The following is a 20,198-nucleotide window of genomic DNA, read 5'->3' on the forward strand; positions in this document are numbered from 1 at the left end:
TCACTACACAACACCTGGTAGTGACAGTCAGAACTCTCTGAATCTTGATATGACACTTGACATCCAGATGTCTGCTGACCATAAACTAACAAAGAGTACGGTTTGATGCCTTTGTCAGTTGCCATTCTGTTTGAATCACACAGTTCAAGTTGTTTATTTGCTGTCTTTGGATCCAGTGTGAGCTGACAGGCATCTGAAAGTTTTATGTATTTATAATACTCCTGAATTCTCAAATCAACTCTTGAATAGGTTAAAAAAGTGTTAATTAGTTCTCTGTAATGGAAACACAATAATGCAGATGGACTCATATGGTGGACATACCACATAAGTTAAGATATAATAATAAAAAGAAAGAAATGCTGTAATTTTACAAAGAAGAGGTTTAATCATTGATATGGTGAAATTTCCTGTGAACAGATAGTGATTTAACTTTACATACAGTAAGTCTTCACTGGCAGTCAAAAGTAAAGTTCATTCATTCATTCATTTTCTACCACTTATCCGAACTTCTCGGGTCACGGGGAGCCTGTGCCTATCTCAGGTGTCATCGGGCATGCAATCACACACTACGGACAATTTTCCAGAGATGCCAATCAACCTACCATGCATGTCTTTGGACCGGGGGAGGAAATCGGAGTACCCGGAGGAAACCCCCGGGGCACAGGGAGAACATGCAAACTTCACACACACAAGGCGGAGAAGTAAAGTTGTTACTCAAAAATAGAGAAACAAAAAGGAAAGCCTGGTGACTGTTCATAACTTTGTGTAATCTCCGTAAAAAATCTATTTAGGACGGCATAGCTTTACAGTCGACTTGGAACTGACCATGAACCCTGGATAAAGAGGCTGAGTGAATTTGCTCTTGGTTTTGTGGAGGAGCTTCATCGTGTCAGAGACGCTGTAGAAAGACAGAATTCCTGCCTTGTGATCCACAAACACTCCTATCCTAGAGGGGATGGAGCTCATGTGGATTTTAGTTTCTTGGTTGTTGTGTAAGAATGAGTAACGAGATGATTGGCAAAGCAAACTCCAGGACTTATCATTACGTCCAAACGCACATTCATTACTGCTTCCCTTCCTGCTGATGTTTTTATAAGACACTGCTATATGAACCCCATTAACCCCACTCCACTCCACCTCCCAGTAAGAGTATCCAGACACACTCTCACTACACAACACCTGGGAGTAACAGTCAAAACTCTCTGGAGAACTACAGTATGTCACTAATGATGAACAGTTAGTCACCACTGTGTTCCCATCAGACAGACTGAGGTACAAATTTGCTGTATTGGGATCCAGTGTGAACTGAACAGAATCTGATGGAGAGAAAAAAAAAAACACCACATCATTAACATTTAAAGAAGAAAATTCCTGAACATAACTTTATTTAACCCCATGATATGAACTTTTGTCCATTATCTTCTGTCTAATGTGAAGTTAATTGTTTTAAAACAACAATGGATTTACCAAATCAAGAAACTTTTATTTAGTCTACAGTTACAATAGCTACATAATAATAATGAATTTCTTTTTAAAAAAAATCATCAGAATCCACTATAAAACTATGAAACTGCTGCAAGTCCAAATAGGATCCACTTCAATATAATGACTGCATGAGTTTCTGAGAACAGTGTATTTTAGTATAATTGGAGAACGATCATTGAAGAATGACAAAAATATATGCACTTTAAAAACGAGACCTGAGAAAGAATACACAATACAACTGTGCCACTTGTTCTTTTGTTCTGCAAGCATGGTTGCCAGGTCAGGAAAATGAACATTCACATATAGCAGATATTTATACTGCAAAATCAGTAAGTTTGTTTCCCTCACAACAATTTTTAACATTTTATTTGTGCTTTGGCTAGTTCAAAAATTTATTGGAGTGGGAATTTTGCTTCTATGACGATTTTTTTTCGACTGTGTGTGTGTGTGTGTGTGTGTGTGAGTGTGTGTGTGTGTGTGTGTGTGTGTGTGTGTGTGTGTGTGTGTGTGTGTGTGTGTTTGTGTGTTTGTGTGTGTGTCTGTGTCTGTGTGTGTGTGTGTGTGTGTGTGTGTGTGTGTGTGTGTGTGTGTGTGTGTGTGTGTGTGTGTGTGTGTGTGTGTGTGTGAGTGTGTGTGTGTGTTAGTGTGTGTGTGTGTGTGTGTGTGTGTGTGTGTGTGTGTGTGTGTGTGTGTGTGTGTGTGTGTGTGTGTGTGTGAGTGTGTGTGTGTGTGTGAGTGTGTGTGTGTGTGTTTGTGTGTTTGTGTGTGTGTGTGTGTGTGTGTGTGTGTGTGTGTGTGTGTGTGTGTGCACGCTTATGGAAGACACTTACAGTCTAAAAACTCTTCTCTGCTTTGAGGGGGAATCACTCGAACTTTCTTCACTAGATAAACACAGTTACAAGCACACAGACCAATGAACAAAAGTCAAAAAGGTCAAAAAAGATTTGCTACAAATACACTCAATCATGCAGAACATATTTTTACATCCAAATTAGAGGTGGTCTTTCAATTCATCTCGGTGACTTGAATGTTTTGATTGCATTCGCTAAAGTTAAGATTTGCTCACTGACCCTTTCAATAAATGATATTACAGGCTCAGTGTATGTACATTTACATAAACTGAGCCAGAGAGAGAATAGCTAGGACTTACCTTGACTTGACATCTTCTCAGTCCTCTCTTTGTAGTGGTTTTCTAGCGTCTTTCTCAATTGAGACACAGATTTTATTACATCTTCAAACGTTTGGAGAGAATTCACTGTGATGGTGGGTAAGTCTGCATGTCGAAGAGGAGCTGAAATGGCCTGGAAGTTCTGCACAAAGACAGAAAAACAAAGAGAAGCCCATGCTTTGCATGTCATATGTCGTAGAATACTGCTTGTACACATTCAAATACAAATGACAGTAGTTTTCTAATAAAACGTGTCAGTAGATCTTAGACATTAGTAAACGCGATCAAATGCCGAAACTGAGAATTACAGTCAACAGGAATTTAGTATGATTGTAATTGTGGTAATAAAATATATTTATGCATTAAGATTGTTCATCAGTGATTTGATGTTTCTCAAACTCATCCGGTGTTTCATGACTTTGCATACTTGACTGTTAGGGTCCTGTCTCCAGCTTGGTCTAGTTCCAGGTCCATTGATACCAATCCTATGTGGACTTTGCAAAGTTAGTGGTTAACCAAGCCCCCAAATTAACCCAATTTCTACCGGCAAACAGTAATGCAGCTGTCCAACCTTTTGATACATTTTAAGTCATCTATAATGGGTTAATGGAAGCTCAAGTGGTTAAGGCTCATGGTTGTTGAACATGGTTTAAGCCCCAGCACTGCCAAGCTGCCACTTGAGCCCTAGAGCACAGCCCTTAATTACTGTGTTGTAATGTGTTGAAGGAAATTGGAGAAAGAATGAGATGTGGAGTGAAGTTGCAAAGTCCTTTTCTATCATGAAAAGGAACATCTCTATAAGGAAACCGAGAGAGATTAAACGGGCTAGAAGAGCAAAGCGCAAAATTAGAAAAGATAGACAAAGGGACAGGAAAAGATATCCAAATAAAATAAATGAAAACTTGATTAAGATAGAGGCCCATGTTGAGGAGGTGAGGGACTTAAATATTAATATAAAATAAAATGTCCTGACAAATGAAGACATCACGGATCAGACAATGTACCTAGAGAGTTGGAAAAAAGCATGAAGAGCCTGACAAAGAAGATCATACTTTGTTATGTTTTACTTTTCAGAAGTTCAAGAGAACTGATGTACAGCTGGTATGGCTGACAGAAAGGGGGTTTTTACACCTGGTCACTTCATGCGTTTTCTGTGATCCGACAGCTATCCGATCGTAAAAAGACCAGGTGTAAATGCCCTCCGAAACGGTTTCGAGACGGATATAAATACAGATTACACAAAAAGACAATATTTGCTTTCGATTTTTAATTACCTCATTTAAAAGTAGACATTCCAGGCTTTCATTAGACATATGTATCATGTTCGTGTGAAAAGTATTGACGGAGTTATCAGTTCATGTTTGTAACGTGTTTCAGGAAGATGGTCAAGGAGACAGAGATGTCTGAATGCACACCCTGGTTATTTTCTTTATTTGCCAAAAGCACAGCGTTTTGTTGTTATTATGAAGGCAGTCAAATAAAAGTTCACAGTTCACTTCACAGTTTCGAATGATGTATTACATGTATGTGTATGATTATGAATGACAGAGTATTTTAAGTGGATTTCACGTTGAAGAGGAAAAAAGCGCCAAAAACGCGCCTGCGAGCCTGTGGACCCAGAGGGTTAACAAAAACAACAGAGATCTGATCACACTATTAAATCACAGTTCAGTAGTGAAAAAATTTAAAGCATCAGGAACAAAATAGGTGATGTTCAACATGTGAGAGCACCTTGTGACCCAGTCTTATCTAAAGCTCTACACTCACAAACACAGTGCTTTACAAGTACAGGACAAGAAGAGTTAGATAAGCTTATTACTACAGCTAAACCAACAACTTGTTCATTAGACCCCATTCCAACTAAATTACTGAAAGAAGTGTTACATAAAGCTGTTGAGCCTCTTCTTAATATTATTAACTCCTCGCTATCTTAAGGTTATGTCCCTAAATCTTTCAAGTTGGCAGTTATTAAGCTCCTCATTAAGAAACCTATTTTATATCCTAATGAACTATCAAATTACGGACTTACAGTATATCACATCTGATATAAAATACTAGAAAAGGTGGTGTCTGTTCAACTAAGAACACAGAAACTGCAGTTGTGAAAGTTACAAATGACTCGTTCCTAGCTTCGGACCAAGACTGTATGTCCTTATTAGTTCTACTTGACCTTAGTGCTGCATTCGACACTATAGATCATAACATTCTCCTAGATTAGGGGTGGCCAACTCGCGGCTCCCGAGCCGCATGCGGCTCTTTGCCCGGTTTCATGCGGCTCTTAGGTTCATACCGAAGTTTGTATTTGTGTCTTTTTAATATGCATGTTCGTTTCGCTTGAGGTCAATACGGTATTTTCATCAAACACGCATGTGAGTGGATGAAAATACCTCAAAGTTTCCCAGTAGGAGCAAGATCATTTGAGTAAAGAATTTGTGTCAAGTTCGCTCTGAAAATGTCAGGGAAAAAAGGTGATGATCATGTGTGCCCATGTGTATGATGTGGCGCTTTGTGGTAACACAGTAAAAAAATGGTTTGGTCTCTGACTGGTTGGGCACCCCTGTCCTAGATCCCTTACAAAATTACACAGGTATTCATAGACAGACTTTAAGTTGGTTTAGCTCCAACCTGTCTGATCGATATCATTTTGTAGAATTAAATGGTGACTCCTCCAGTTTATTGCCAGTTAATTATGGGGTCCCTCAAGGATCAGTCCTAGGACCTCTACTCTTCTCGGTATACATGCTTCCATTAGGGAACATCATTAGAAGACATGGGATTAATTTCCACTGTTACTGTATGCTGATTATACACAGTTATATATCTCATCAAAACCAGATGAAATAGCAAAATTGTCCAAATTATCTCAGTGCCTTAGAGAGATAAAAGATTGGATGAGCTGTAATTTTCTGTTAAACTCCAAGAAGACAGAAATACTACTCATCTCTCCAAAAACCCGTACACAGAAACTCTCACAATTCAACTTCCATTTAGAGGGCTGTACTGTTACTAGAAGCTCGACAGTGAAAGGTGCTGTATTAGCAAAATCCTATCGCCCAATCTACAAAAACAGCCTTCTTCCACCTTAGAAATATTGGCAAGCTGAGAAACATCCTGTCAGTATCTTACAGTATGCTGAGAAGCTACTGTAGTTCATGCATTCATGACCTCTAGCCTCTTAAGGATCTCCGCCTATATAACTTGCCCAACAAAAAGTGGTACAGCTCCCACATACTTTAACACACAGGGGTGAGCCTGGTCTCATTTGAAAGAAGAGATTCTCTAGTTTCAGATTAATTCTAGGCCTTACTGGCACAAAGTTACAGGGGTTAGAATGCAGGTTTTCATATCCGCCTGGGTTGTTTACCTGATAAACTGATTAATCTTATATTTCTGGAACATGCTAGGGACCAAAAAAAATTTCAAGTCAAAAGACCCAAAATTGGATTTATATGAATATTTTTCTACGGCCATGGTCGTCGGGTGCAGCGTTTTTGTGTACTTGTTTACTATATAACTTAGTAAGGCTGCATGCTCAGTCTGAAATACCTAAAACAAGCATAGACTCTCTCTCTATCACTCTGGTGTGAAAACAGGCCTGTAACTTGACACCCTGAGCTGTGAGAGGGACAAAAGGTCAGGGATTACGCAAGAATTCTTTTGCGCATCCAGTTCATGCAGACACAGTCAAAGAACATATGGCATGCTGCATAGCGTTGGAATCGTCTGCTTATTGGCTAAACAGCTGTATAGGTCCCAGCCCAATTGCTATTGGAAGGAGTAATTGTCAGTCAAAGGCGGGTTCCCAAAAAATGAGGTCATGCCACCATTGGCTTCTCAGCCGTCTATCTCTGCCATACAAGCACCGATTGGCTCAAATGAGGGCTTATTTGATTCGTTAGGACCTGGGCTATAAATAGACTTTGAATTTTTGAATATCCCAATTAGAAGTTAGAGCGGCAAAACGAGATGATGGCGCACTTCTGTTTCCAGTTTTCAGAACACTAACGGAATATTTGCGGCGCGACCAGAGCGTTTTGGATTAAAAGGCTTACAGATTTCAATTCCTTGGACCTGTGTGGATTTTTTTGGATTATGTGTGTTGGAATATATTACCCCAGTGAAGAAAGAGACGCGTCTAAAGTTAAGGGAAAAACCGGTCTAGTGCCACCTAGGTCAGTTTTGTCCAAAAAATTTTTCTAATTGTATGAAGGCTGTGAATCATATTGTGCTTTGTGTGTGGGCTTAAAAAATTATTGAGAGTATAAACTTTACTAGGTAAATAGGTTTTTTCATGTTTTTGGAGGATTGGATGCTTTAAAGTTGAATTGAAGCTTGTTTCTGGGTCATCCCCTAGTGGTCACTTTGTCGACCCGTAAGAGGCTAGACTGGACTATTGTAACATGATACTAGGTGGTTGTCCTAGGACAAGAACGTATGATCATATAACCCCAATTTTATCATCTCTACACTGTCTACGTGTTAAGTTTAGAATTGATTACAAACCGTTGTTACTTGCATACAAGGCTCTTAATGGTTTAACTCCCATGTATCTACAGTAACTAGTCTTCTAACACGTTACAATCCTTCATGCTCTCTGAGAACACAAAAGTCAGGACTTCTGGTAGTTAGAATATCTAAGTCTACTAAAAGTGGTAGAGCGTTTTCTTATTTAGCTCCCAAACTTTGAAATAGTCTTCCTGATAGTGATCGGTGCTCAGACACACTTTCCCAGTTTAAATGTAGATTAAAAACTCATCTCTTTAGTCAGGCGTAAACATAATACATCCCATAATATTGTACACTACATAATATTGTGCATTATATCAGACTTGCACATTTTATGAACAGCAGATATGTTAATCCCTCTCCACTGCTTCTCTCTTTCTACCCATCCCGAGGCATCCAGAAATTGTACCAGCTCTGATTGTCTTCCGTGCGATGAAGATTTTGGACCTCCACTGAGATGAGGTCGACTCTGTGAGAATCCTGAGGCATCTAGAGATCTACGGGTGATACTGTAGAGGAGATGTGAACTCCATGTGATCTTTTGCATCAATACAACATTTGTTTGACTGTATATTTATAATCACACCCTACAGTGTCACCCATATGAGGATGGGTTCCCCTTTGAGTGTGGATCCTCTAAAGGTTTCTTCCTTTACCATCTAAGGGAGTTTTTCCTTGCCACTGCTGCCTGAGTCACCTCAGACTTGCTCATTAGGGATAACTATATATATATATATATATATATAATATTTATCTAGAATTTTGTACTCTATTAGTCTGTATATTATTCTTTATATTAACGTTTTGTTCTATGTTTATGTTCTGTAAAGCTGCTTTGAGACAATGTCAATTGTAAAAAAGCACTATACAAATTACTTGAATTGAAAACTTAACTGTGTATTAACCCATGCATGTATGTTGGCAAGGTCTATCCACAGTACAAGCAGATCTCATTTCCCTCTCCTGAAATAAAGCCTGTGTTATTCTGTGGCGTCTACTCTCTCTGAACCACTGTGTCAAAATAAGCATTCAGGAGGAAATTTCAACCAAAACCACACAATAAGAGTAAATGATGCCATTTCATCCATTCTGTGTATGTCATTATCTAGGTCTTAGCTTCAAGTAGTCATCAAGAAGTATTAACTTACAAGAAGTACAGTAAGTCAATCATACTGTAAATTATGTGATGGCCTAAGTGACATTACCTGGAGAAAATAAATGGGATCCTCGACATTTGAAAACTCCTCCATCTCAGCATTTCTCCTCTTCAGCTCTACAATCTCCTCCTCCAGTTGCTTCATGACTTCTTCAGCTTGGCTCACTGCAGCTTTCTCCTGAGCTCTGATCAGTGCTGTCACCTCAGAGCGTCTTCTCTCAAGTGTTTTGATCAGATCAGTAAATGTCTTCTCACTTTCCTGCACTGCCGTTTGAGCAGAGCGCTGTTAGGAGACCAAAAGAGCGTGAAGATGTTTCTTAATCAGATATTATCCTGGAAGCCCAGAATTGTGACTGTGATTAGGTTTCTGTACAAAGAGACTGATAAAGAAACGGCTTTTTCAGCATCCAGATGTTGTTGTTCCAGAAACTCACCTTGTGAGACTCCACAGCTTTTGTTAGCTGTTGAAGCTCTTTCTCTCTTTCCTGGATTCTCTTCTGGTATTTTCCCTGCACCACCAACAACTGCTTCTGTGCAGTAACAAGACTATATAAATATAATTCAGCAGTGTACAGACTGCAGGTGCATTCATCATAATTATTAAATAAACTCATTAACATTTAAAATAGTTATATAATCTAAATGTGCCTGTGCTCTGTGTTGAACAGTAGTATACATTCACTGAATTCCTGCATATAAACCCTGATAAAAAAAAATAAAAAAAAATCTTAATTTAAAAACCAGTTAAATTTTTGTGATTAATAATTTGCTTCTGCATAGACAGACACTCGAATGCATCAGAGTATGTTTCGTCTCACCAGTCTGAAGTCAACAACATTAAGATTAATATACACAGTAGACTAAACAGAAACATGCATTATGAGAAACAGCTCTATTTATTGTTGTCAAACCTGCAGAGGTGTGATGACCATTTATTCCAATGCTGGAAAAAATGCTGGAGCCCAGTTGGGATTATAGACATACTCTCACCTATGTTGCATATCCTTAAGTAATATATGTAATGGATTTTCAGAAATAAAGTTTAATGAATGAGCAGTTGTTTCAAATTAACCATTAAATAAAAAACTTGTTTACAACATACAAAAGAATATGAATGATTCCTATCTGCCCTTTTAATTCAACTGGCATACATTTTATAGCCTTTTCCCCTGAACTCACACAGAACATGGCTAACGTTGGCCATGCAAAAGATAATAATAAAAATTCATATTGATAAAAATGAAAACATAGAAATTTACTATCACAATCCCTGCAGTCAATCAGTGACTTCTTAAAGATGTCAAGCCTAGAGAAGTATTTATATTATAAAGGAGAGTTTATATATTTAAATGTACAGAGAAATATATCTAAATATGCAGTATGTCATTATTGTATGAAACAAAATAACCAAAAACACACACAATTTCACTGATGAGTTTATGGTGTCTTGACTTATTCTAGCTCAAAATGATTATGGCCTTTTCAAATGCTATTTTTATACTTGACTGCCTTCAAATTATTATTATTATTATTTTATTATTATTTTATTTTATTTTATTTTATTTTATTTTATTTTATTTTATTTTATTTTATTTTATTTTATAGTCTTAAATTGCCTCAATACAAACTTTTTATAAGCTTTTTAAATAACTATAATTATGTAATAGGACAAAACATTGTATATGTTTTCTTTCCAATAAAGTGTGCTACAGTTTCACAGTGAACACATTTAAGCTAAATGTTTAAAATATTGACTGACCCCAACACTGATGCTTCCCCGATTATTAATAGAAGAGAAATATAAGACACGGTTACCTGTTTCTCAGCTTGTCCTGCCGCAGCTGATACTGTATTATGTTTTTTATGTTTATCTATCATACACAACATGCAGATACAATGCCGGTCAGTGTGACAGTAAAACTCCAGCAGTTTGTCATGCTGAGAACAGATCTGATCTTGGAGTCTTCTGGAGGCTTCGACCAGCTTGTGCTTCTTAAAGGCAGGAGATTCATAGTGAGGCTGGAGATGAGTTTCACAGAAAGAGGCCAGACACACCAGGCAGGACTTGATGGCTTTGCATTTACTCTCAATACAGAAATCACACTCCACATCTTCAGGTCCAGCTGAACACTGAGCAGGACATGTAACTTGGAGTCCTGTCTTCCTCAGTATCTCCACTACATCAGCCAGCATGGTGTTTTTACTCACAACAGGTCTCTGAGTGAAGGTTTGTCTACACTGAGGACAGCTATAGACTCCCTGCTGATCCTCCTGATCCCAGCAGCCATTAATACAGAGCATACAGTAACTGTGTCCACACAAAAGAGTTACTGGATCCCTGAGTAGATCCAGACAGATTGGACAGCTGAAATGATCCTGAGCAACGAAAATATTCGCTTCTGCCATTTTACTGAAAACCAAACACTCTCAGTCAGTGACAGCAGCTCACACTTCCTGGTTCAGTTTGTAAAAGCCGTGTGGGAGACAGGTGTGTATAAAGAAAAGGGGGAAAAAATAAACAGGGACAGATTAGTTTCAGTTTTGTTTCCCTGAAAGTTGCCAGCTATGAGTGAGAGAAGTGGCATAATCTACATTTTAAAATAAATAAAAAATCTATAAACTCAGCCTGATTTCAAAACATTCTATTTTACTCTATACACTTCTGTATTAGACAACAATATAACAATATTAAAGTAACCCAACATATAAGGTTTTTGTAATCAGTGAAACAAGAACATTCTTAAAGAAAATGTGGTTTACCATATTCATTTTAGAAAATGGAGTATCCAAGTATCCAATCTAACATCTAATACCTGCAATCCAAACTTGAATAAACCTTGACTCAATATTTTCACACCCAGTGTGATAATCATAGATCTGGCAACCCAGAGAAGCAGCGACTTGGAAAAGTGGGAAGGAAAATAAGAGAGGTTAATAACGAGATTGTTTTTCAGATAGAAAAATATATTGGGAAGATTTTGAGATTCTAAATGCAAACCTTACATTTTATTAATGGAATTAATAACTATAAATAAATATATAAAACAATTCATAAAAACTCAACCTTACTCTCTAGCTTTGGCCTCCAGGCTTGATTAGAGTATGATGTGTATGTTTCTAAAAATCTTAGGAGGGACAGCTGGTTTTAATGTTTTATTTTGTGGAACTCAAAATTTTAAAAGCAATTTTTTTCTCATTATTTCAATTTTTATTGATTATTTCAAGTGGACAGAATTTTTAAAACAGAAACTTGGTGAAAAAAAATCATGTTTAACAATGTGATGGTATTCTTTTATTAATTTCTTCAATAATTCACGTTAGGGATGATTGTACAGTATATGTGTACTACGGATATTTGTTAAGTAGTATAGGTTTATATATATATATATATATATATATATATATATATATATATATATATATATATATATATATATATATATATATATATATATTAAGTTCTCTGTCTTAATGGATGACTGCATATGCTATTAACTGCAGGTTTGATCTCAATGGAGATGGAGCCATGAGATAAAGCTGGAGAGTGAAGCTCTTGGTTCACTGCTAATATTTAATTTTTGCATCTTTTTCTTTCCTTGTTTCCTTGTTTCCCATAAACCTAGACTGGGGGATGTATGTAAAATAACAGTGGAGTCAGAATAATGCATTAGTTCTGCAATTCTAGTTAAGTTTATTAAACATAGTAAAGTACATTTCAAAAACAAATGAGATGCCAATGCATTATATAACATTATCCGCAACCCTGTTTTTCTTGTATCTTGAGTTCTAGTTTATCCGAAGTGATATTAAACACAGTGAGCAGTTTCAGGCTGTAAAAGATAAAAGAAAAAATACAGGCAAAGAAAGAAAACAAACAGAAAAATACAGAACACTTTTTATTTACTCATTAGATTTTAACATGATTGGAACCTAAATGGTGTGAATATAAAAGTCATATTTCTCTACAAGATGTTTCATAGGTGTTTCTGTAAAATCTAATCACACTGAATACTTCAAGTAAAAACAGCATCAAAAATCAAAACATGTGTCAATGATAATTAGTAAAAGGAAAATGAGTTGGATTTTTTTTAATAGTTAAAGTTATAACAATAAAAATAGAACATTGAGAATCCTTATTTTCAAAATTGTATTAAAATGAAGTTTGAACAGTGTTAGCAATAAAGCATTGATGTAGACATGGGATATACACAGATGTGGGTATTTATTAGTTCAGAAATTCATCAGTTGTGTAATAAAGTACAGCTGAATTGCTGCTTTAAGCTGGAAATCTTTTTGATTTTATTTCCTGTTGACAGTAGCCTTCTGAATCATTATCACTATATTAGCATTAATTACATGTACATAGGGTAAATCAGGGTGTTTTATTAGAGGGCATGTGCTTGTGTCCAGGATCTTGCTTGAGTCATTATTTACACTTGGTTTAATATACAACAGCTCCATTATACATCATCCAAGTTGCTCAATCATGCACTAATCTTTATCACTACAAACAGCTGAAAATACAGATAAAGAAAGAAAACAAACAGAAAAATACATAACACCTTTTATTTACTCGTTAGATTTTAACATAATTGGAATCTAAAAGGTGTAAATATAAAAGTCCAATTTCTCCATAAGATGTTTCATAAGTGTTTCTGTAAAATCTAATCACACTGAATTCTTCTCCAAGTAAAAAAATGCATCAAAAATCAAAACATGCATCACTGATAATTAGTAAAAGGAAAATTAGTTGGTTAAATTTTGTTTTTAATAGTTAAAGGTATAACAATAAAAATAGAACATTGAGAATCATTATTTAGAAAATTGTATTAAAATGAAGTTTGAACAGCGTTAGCAATAAGGCATTGATACAGACATGGAATATACAGATGTGGGTATTTATTAGCTCAGAATTCCATCAGTTGTGTAATAAAGTACAAGCTGAATTGCTGCTTTGGGCTGGGAACCTTCTTGATTTATTTCCTGATGACTGTAGGCTTCTGAATCCTCTTTACTATAGTAGCATTAATTACATGTACAATTTATGTAAATCAGGCTGCGTTACTAGAGGGCTTGTGCTTGTGTCCAGGATCTTGCTTGAGGCATTATTTACACTTGGTTTCAGTATCACTACAAACAACTGACATGTTAGAGAGAACATTTATCAGAATTTTTCATACAACTGAGCAGCTGAGGGTTTGTCTAGTGGCAATTTGGCAGCACTGGACACCTTTCCAATCAGTAGTCCTACATTTTAACTAGTGAGCTACCACTGCTGATGACACCAGTGCACCAAGTTTGATCACCAGTAATAATGAATGGGTCTACATGGAGGAAGTGTAGAGAGCGTACCTGAACACACATCTCAGAGGATTTCAGATGATACAGCTATTGGAGAATGTACAACAATGCCTGTACTACCTCTTCACACCTCTTTCTTTATAGATTTTAAAGTAAGCATTTTAATTTCTCACCATTATGAAGGCTTTTTATTGTTTGTTTGTTTGTTTGTTTTTTAAAGATAGCATGGCTTATTTTTTTATATTAATTTAAGGTGTTTCAATCAGGTATAATCTATTTCAAAATCATCTTTTTTTTGGTGGCACAGTTGGACTTTTGATTTGTGATTTAGGCTGAATCCAGGGTAAAGAGACTGAGTGAATGTGGTGTGAACTTTGTGAAGAAGCTTAATCGAGTCAGAGACACTGTAGAAAGACAGAGTTCCTGCTTTGTAATCCACAAACACTCCTATTGTAGAGGATCTGGAGGTCATGGGGATTTTAGTTTTTTTTGCTTGATGTGTAAGAATAAGTAACCAGATGACTGGCACAGCAAACTCCAGGACTTATCATTACGTCCAAACACACATACATTACTGCTTCCATTCCTGCTGATGTCTTTATAGGACACTGATATATAAACCCCATTACCCCCACTCCACTCCACCTCCCAGTAACAGGGTCCAGACACACTCTCACACTGGGGATGGAGCACACACTCTCATTCACTCACACACTCACAGAGGGGATGGAGCTCATGCGGATTTTAGTTTCTTGGTTGTTATGTAAGAATGAGTAACAAGATGATTGGCACAGCAAACTCCAGGACTTATCATTACGTCCAAACGCACATTCATTACTGCTTCCCTTCCTGCTGATGTTTTTATAAGACACTGCTATTATTAGACTTCTGTCTAATATGATGTTAATTGTTTTAAAACAACAATGAATTACCAAATCAACTGTTATTTAGTCTACAGTTGCAATAGCCACATAATAATAATGAATTTTTTTACAATCATCAGAATCCACTATAAAACTATGAAACTGCTGCAAGTCCAAATAGGATCCACTTCAAAATAATGACTGCATGAGTTTCTGAGAACAGTGTATTTTAGTATAATTGGAGAACAATCATTTAAGAATGACAAAAATATATGCACTTTAAAAAGAGACCTGGGAAGGAATGCGTATAACTAAACAGTGCCACTTGCTCTTTTGTTCAGCAAGCATGGTTGCCAGGTCAAGAAAATGAACATCCATATATAGCAGATATTTATACTGCAAAATCAGTAAGTTTGTTTCCCTAACAACCATTTTTAACATTTGTGCTTGGGATAGTTGAAAAAATGTATGATCTTGGAGTGGGAATTTTGCTTCTTTTTTTGTGAGTTAATGTAAACATTAATGTAAAAATTAATGTTTATGTAAACATTGCAACATTTAAAACATCACGCTCGCTTGTGTTGAAAGGATCTCTTAATGAAGCTGATCAGTCTTCAAAAGAAGTATTCCAAAGTTGTGTGTGTGCGCACGTGTGTGTGTGCTTATGAAAGACACTTACAATCTAAAAACTCTCCTCTGCTTTGAGGGGGAATCACTCGAACTTTCTTCACTAGATAAACACAGTTACAAGCACACAGTTAATCACAAACTCACAAATGAACAAAAACAGCATTTTGTAAGGGAATTATTCAGTCAAAGGTGTAATTTGCTACAAATACACTCAATCGTACAGAATGTAGTTTTACATCCAAAGTAGAGGTGATATTTTTAATTCATCTCAGTGACTTGAATCTTTTGATTCCATTCAGTAAAGTTTAGATTCGTTCACTGACCCTTTCATTAAATGATATTACAGGCACAGTGTATGTACGTTTACATAAACTGAGCTGGAGAGAGAATAGCTAGGGCTTACCTTGACTTGACATCTTCTCAGTCCTCTCTTTGTAGTGGTTTTCTAGGTTATTTCTCAATTGAGACACAGATTTTATTAAATCTTCAAACGTATGGAGAGAATTCACTGTGATGGTGGGTAAGTCTGCATGTTGAAGAGGAGCTGAGATGGCCCGGAAGTTCTGCACAAAGACAGAAAAACAAAGAGAAACACATGCTTTGCATGTCATATATCATAGAATACTGCTTGTACACATTCAAATACAAGTAATAGTAGTTTTCGAATAAAACGTGTCAGTAGATCTTAGAACTTAGTAAACGTGGTCACATGCCGAAACTGAGAATTACAGTTAACAGGAATTTTGTATGATTGTGATTGTGGTAAAAATCTGTTTATGCATTAACCCTTGTGCAGACCTGGGGTCTATTTGACTCATCTGGAAAGTTTAATGTGTCATAACTTGGGTTTCCTTCCACATATTTGCCTGAAATTTACCAGGGTTGTTCCAAATTATGAACTTTGCAAGTAAAATTAATTTTGTCTATTTTCGTTGAACTATGTGTTCGTAAAATAAATACTGTCCTCCTCAAGTCATCCCGAGTTTGACTCGGTCACATTTAGTGGGGCAATACAGTAGGTCACACTTTTGCCCTTTTCAGTGGAATGAACATACTCACAGTCACAAAAATGCACGCATAAAATATCCACACACGCACCCAAAACACACAGTCACTAAATATTTCACACTTGTTATATGCATTTGTCCAGCTGGGGACAATATCTTCTCTTCTCTTCTTCTTCTACCAACAAGCTTTACACACACACACACACACACACACACACACACACACACACACACACACACACACACACACACACACACACACACATTGTGTTTTCATATTCAAATCATATTTGTTTCCTCTCTCTTATTAATGAATTTAGTTGCATCAGTCAGCTTTGACCTGGGGATGTTTGACATACACCAGCCAGTGGTTATCCAAAATACTATTTAATCATTTCTGCTTATTTTACTCAAAAACATGGCATAATTTCATGAGGTTTATGGTTTATAAATTAAATATAATAAAAAAAAAAAGCATAAGAGGTGTAAAGAAAGTTTTATTCATAATAAATTATGCCATGTTTTTGAGTGGTGTGTGTGTGTGTGTGTGTGTGTGTGTGTGTGTGTGTGTGTGTGTGTGTGTGTGTGTGTGTGTGTGTGTGTGTGTGTGTAGCCCGTTTTTGGGTGATCAGATGGCATCTGGTAGGCAAAATAGACATAAGTGTAAAATGTTGACAAATGTAAGCTGATCACACAGAATGGTGATCATTGTAGAATTTTTGATTTATAAGCATTTAAGTCAATTTGATTTTGAATTTAGTTTTGTTATTTACTGACATTAAGAATGGTTAAAATGGTTTCAAAACAATATACCAGCCTGTAATTGTGCATTAACTCAACATTTCTGTTGTTTTTTATTTTTACTAGAAAATGAGGCATTTTTGCATATTAATGAGGTTTATTATACCAAATATTACAAAACGTTTTGCTAAATATATGTTAATATGTTGTAAACAAGTTATACAAAAAGGGTGAAAAAAGGCTATCATATATACTTCATTTTGTATAAACAGTCAAAACAGACAAGGTCAACATGACTCAGCGCTCCTAATTTGCTTAGGATTTCTGCATGAGGGTTAAGATTGTTCCCCAGTGATCTGATGTTTCTCACTTGACAGATAGGGTCCTATCTCCAGCTTGATATAGGTCCAGGTCTATTGATACCAAGCCTATGTGGACTAGGGGTTATCCAAGCCCTCGAATTCACCCAATTAAACAGTAATGATAAACAGTAATGCAGCTGTCCCTCTAAGGCTCATGGTTGTTGATCATGGTTCAAGCCTTAGAGCAAGCCCCTTAACCCTTTTGCTAGGCAAAGAAAATACTTTTACTGTGTTGTAATGTAAATGTGGGGAAATAACAAAAACTGCATCTGCATTGAGGGCCTTGCTCAAGGGCCCAGCAGTGGTGGACTGCAACAGCAACACTTGGTGGACCTGGGATTTAAACTCATAACCTTCCAATCAGTGGTCCAATGCCTTAACCACTAGCCACCTGTAGTAGCTAATGACATGGTGTGTATTCAAAGATACATAAATTAAAGCTTAACTGTGTATTAACCCATATATGTATGCTGGCAAGGTCTAACCACAGTACAAGCAGATCTCATGTCCCTCTCCTGAAATTAAGCCTGTGTGATTCTGTGGCGTCTACTCTCTCTGAACCACTGTGTCAAAATAAGCATTCAGGAGGAAATTTCAACCAAAACCACGCAATGAGAGTAAATGATGCATTTTTCGTCCATTCTATGTATGTCATTATCTAGGTCTTAGCTTCAAGTAGTCATCAAGAAGTACAGTATTAACTTACAAGCAGTAAGTCAAACATACTGTACATTATGTGATGGCCTAAGTGACATTACCTGGAGAAAATAAATGGGATCCTCTACATTTGAAAACTCCTCCATCTCAGCATTTCTCCTCTTCAGCTCTACAATCTCCTCCTCCAGTTTCTTCATGACTTCTTTAGCTTGGCTCACTGCAGCTTTCTCCTGAGCTCTGATCAATGCTGCCACCTCAGAGCGTCTTCTCTCAAGAGTCTTGATCAGATCAGTAAATGTCTTCTCACTTTCCTGCACTGCCGTTTCAGCAGAGCGCTGTTAGGATACCAAAAGAGAGAGAAGATGTTTCTTAATCAGATATTCTCCTGAAAGCCCAGAATTGCGACTGTGATTACAGGTAGGTTTCTGTACAAGACTGATGAAGAAAGTGCTCTTGTAGCATCCAGATGTTGTTGTTCCAGAAACTCATCTTGTGAGACTCCACAGCTTTTGTTAGTTCTTGAAGCTCTTTCTCTCTTTCATGGATTCTCTGCTGGTATTTTCCCTGCAGAGCCAACAACTGCTTCTGTGCAGTAACAAGACATACTGTACGGTGCTGGTCATATAATTAGAATATCATCAAAAAGTTGATTTATTTCACTTATTCCATTCAAAAAGTGAAACTTGTATATTATATCCATTCATTACACACAGACTGATATATTTCACATGCACAGAATTCCTGTATAGCATATGAACCCTGATAAAAAAAATGTTCATTTCTTAATTTAAACTCCAGTTAAATTTTTTGTGATTAATCATTTGCATGCATAGACAGCATAGACAGACGCTCGAATGCATCCGAGTACGTTTTGTCTCACCAGTCTGAAGTCAACAACGACTAATAAAGATACACAGTAGACTAAACAGAAACATGTATTATGAGAAACAGCTCTATTTATTGTTGTCCATAGATATATACACACTAGATGTCGCACTGGGGTCCTAAAAATGTGTCAAAACTGCCGCCATCTTTGTACGGTGCTTCTTTCCCTCAAATGCATGGACGATGCCGGATGTCTGTGCTGCATATGGTTGTTCAAGTTAAACAAATCTAAAAACCAGACAGCAAGGGATTACATTTCACAAGTGAGAATGTGTTTTATGATATTGAATGTTAGGAAATTATATTTCTTGTTCTATTGGTTTGTTTTAGTCCTTGGTTAATGACCGCAGCTAATCCATGCTAGTTACCCATTAGTTTTTGACAGTTAGGAAAACAGACAATGTTTGTAGATTCCGAAGCTCTTAATAAGTACATTAAAAATTGGCCCATGCTTTTTTTGCTTAAAAGGTGAAGACCCAACTTTATGTATGTTTTGTAAGATTCCCTTATCTGTCAAACATATTTTATTAGATTGTCCTGGACTTAACACAAAAAGAATGCTCTTTTATCAAGTTACTTCATCATAATGACATTATGTCTGAAAAGGGTTTGGATTTTTTTTATCTTATGTTAATAAAAAATATATATAATATGACTTGCTGTTTATATTTGTTTTGTTTTTATTGTATTTATGATATTTGTGTTTTTGGTACCGTTAAAGTGATTCGCTTGGCTGAGCACTGCATCCGACGGGCCTCTAACATCAACTCAGCAGCCCATCAGTGCCCAGTGTCTCTATTAAACAGAGTCGTGAAAGCAGAAGTAGCCTCTGAGGAAATATTTGGTCTTCGTGATCATGTTGTTGAGCCTCAAGATGGTATAGACAACCATCGCTTTAGCTTAATTTCACTGGTTGTCTGTGCCTTTCATAAATTGAGACAACACCATGTCACAAAGATTCATACTCTGCCGCTGCAGAGCAAAAGTATCATGAAGAAACTCTGTAAGGTTGTGTTGTTGCAGGGATACTGAACTTTTTTTTTTTTAAGTAGTTAACTCAGATGACAGTTCTGGAAGGATGTCACGAGTTAGGTTGGCAGTTCAGCCTCAAAGTCAAACTTTGTGGGGGTTTTTTTTTGGTTTATGTGACTTTACTTATTTAATGTTGCAAACATATTACAGGAAAAGAATAAATAAAAGATTGAACAGTCTTTGGCACTGTCATATTATGTTCTTCTCAAATTTGTGATTTGCTTCCACCTGCATGTATAGTCACACCATTGTAGCAGTGTTGCATGCAGTAGGCTATAAGGTAAGTAGTGATTGTTCATTTGATGTTTACTCTAGTGGAGGAATGTAAGTAATAAACTTACACCTACTAGCACTATGCATTATATTGTGGAAAAAGTAGTTTATCTTAATATCAAAACCTTAAAT

The 20,198-nt window shown here is 36.6% G+C and overlaps 1 protein-coding gene across 1 annotated transcript; it reads right to left on the reverse strand.

The window, feature by feature from the left end:
• Positions 1-586: 586 nt before the first annotated feature.
• Positions 587-10,823, reverse strand: LOC113643299 (E3 ubiquitin/ISG15 ligase TRIM25-like). The gene is made up of 6 exons (XM_047812759.1): positions 10,131-10,823; positions 8,750-8,845; positions 8,365-8,598; positions 2,636-2,795; positions 2,316-2,366; positions 587-1,316 (listed from the first exon to the last, which is right to left on the reverse strand). The coding sequence occupies exons 1-6, from the start codon at positions 10,719-10,721 to the stop codon at positions 784-786; spliced, it is 1,665 nt and encodes a 554-aa protein (XP_047668715.1). The 5' UTR covers positions 10,722-10,823; the 3' UTR covers positions 587-783.
• Between the last annotated feature and the right edge of the window lie 9,375 nt (positions 10,824-20,198).

This window comes from Tachysurus fulvidraco, chromosome 1, assembly GCF_022655615.1.
Source record: "Tachysurus fulvidraco isolate hzauxx_2018 chromosome 1, HZAU_PFXX_2.0, whole genome shotgun sequence".
Lineage (NCBI taxonomy): Eukaryota > Metazoa > Chordata > Actinopteri > Siluriformes > Bagridae > Tachysurus > Tachysurus fulvidraco.

What these genes read in the sequence shown, in the direction of transcription:
- LOC113643299 (XM_047812759.1), bottom strand. Translation starts at nt 10,721, where the DNA reads ATGGCAGAAGCGAATATTTTCGTTGCTCAGGATCATTTCAGCTGTCCA. An exon ending in CAGGACAAGCTGAGAAACAG is followed by an intron (nt 8,846 to 10,130) that starts GTAACCGTGTCT and finishes GTTACTGCACAG; the next exon opens with AAGCAGTTGTTGGTGGTGCA. An exon ending in ATCCCATTTATTTTCTCCAG is followed by an intron (nt 2,796 to 8,364) that starts GTAATGTCACTT and finishes GTCTTTGTGCAG; the next exon opens with AACTTCCAGGCCATTTCAGC.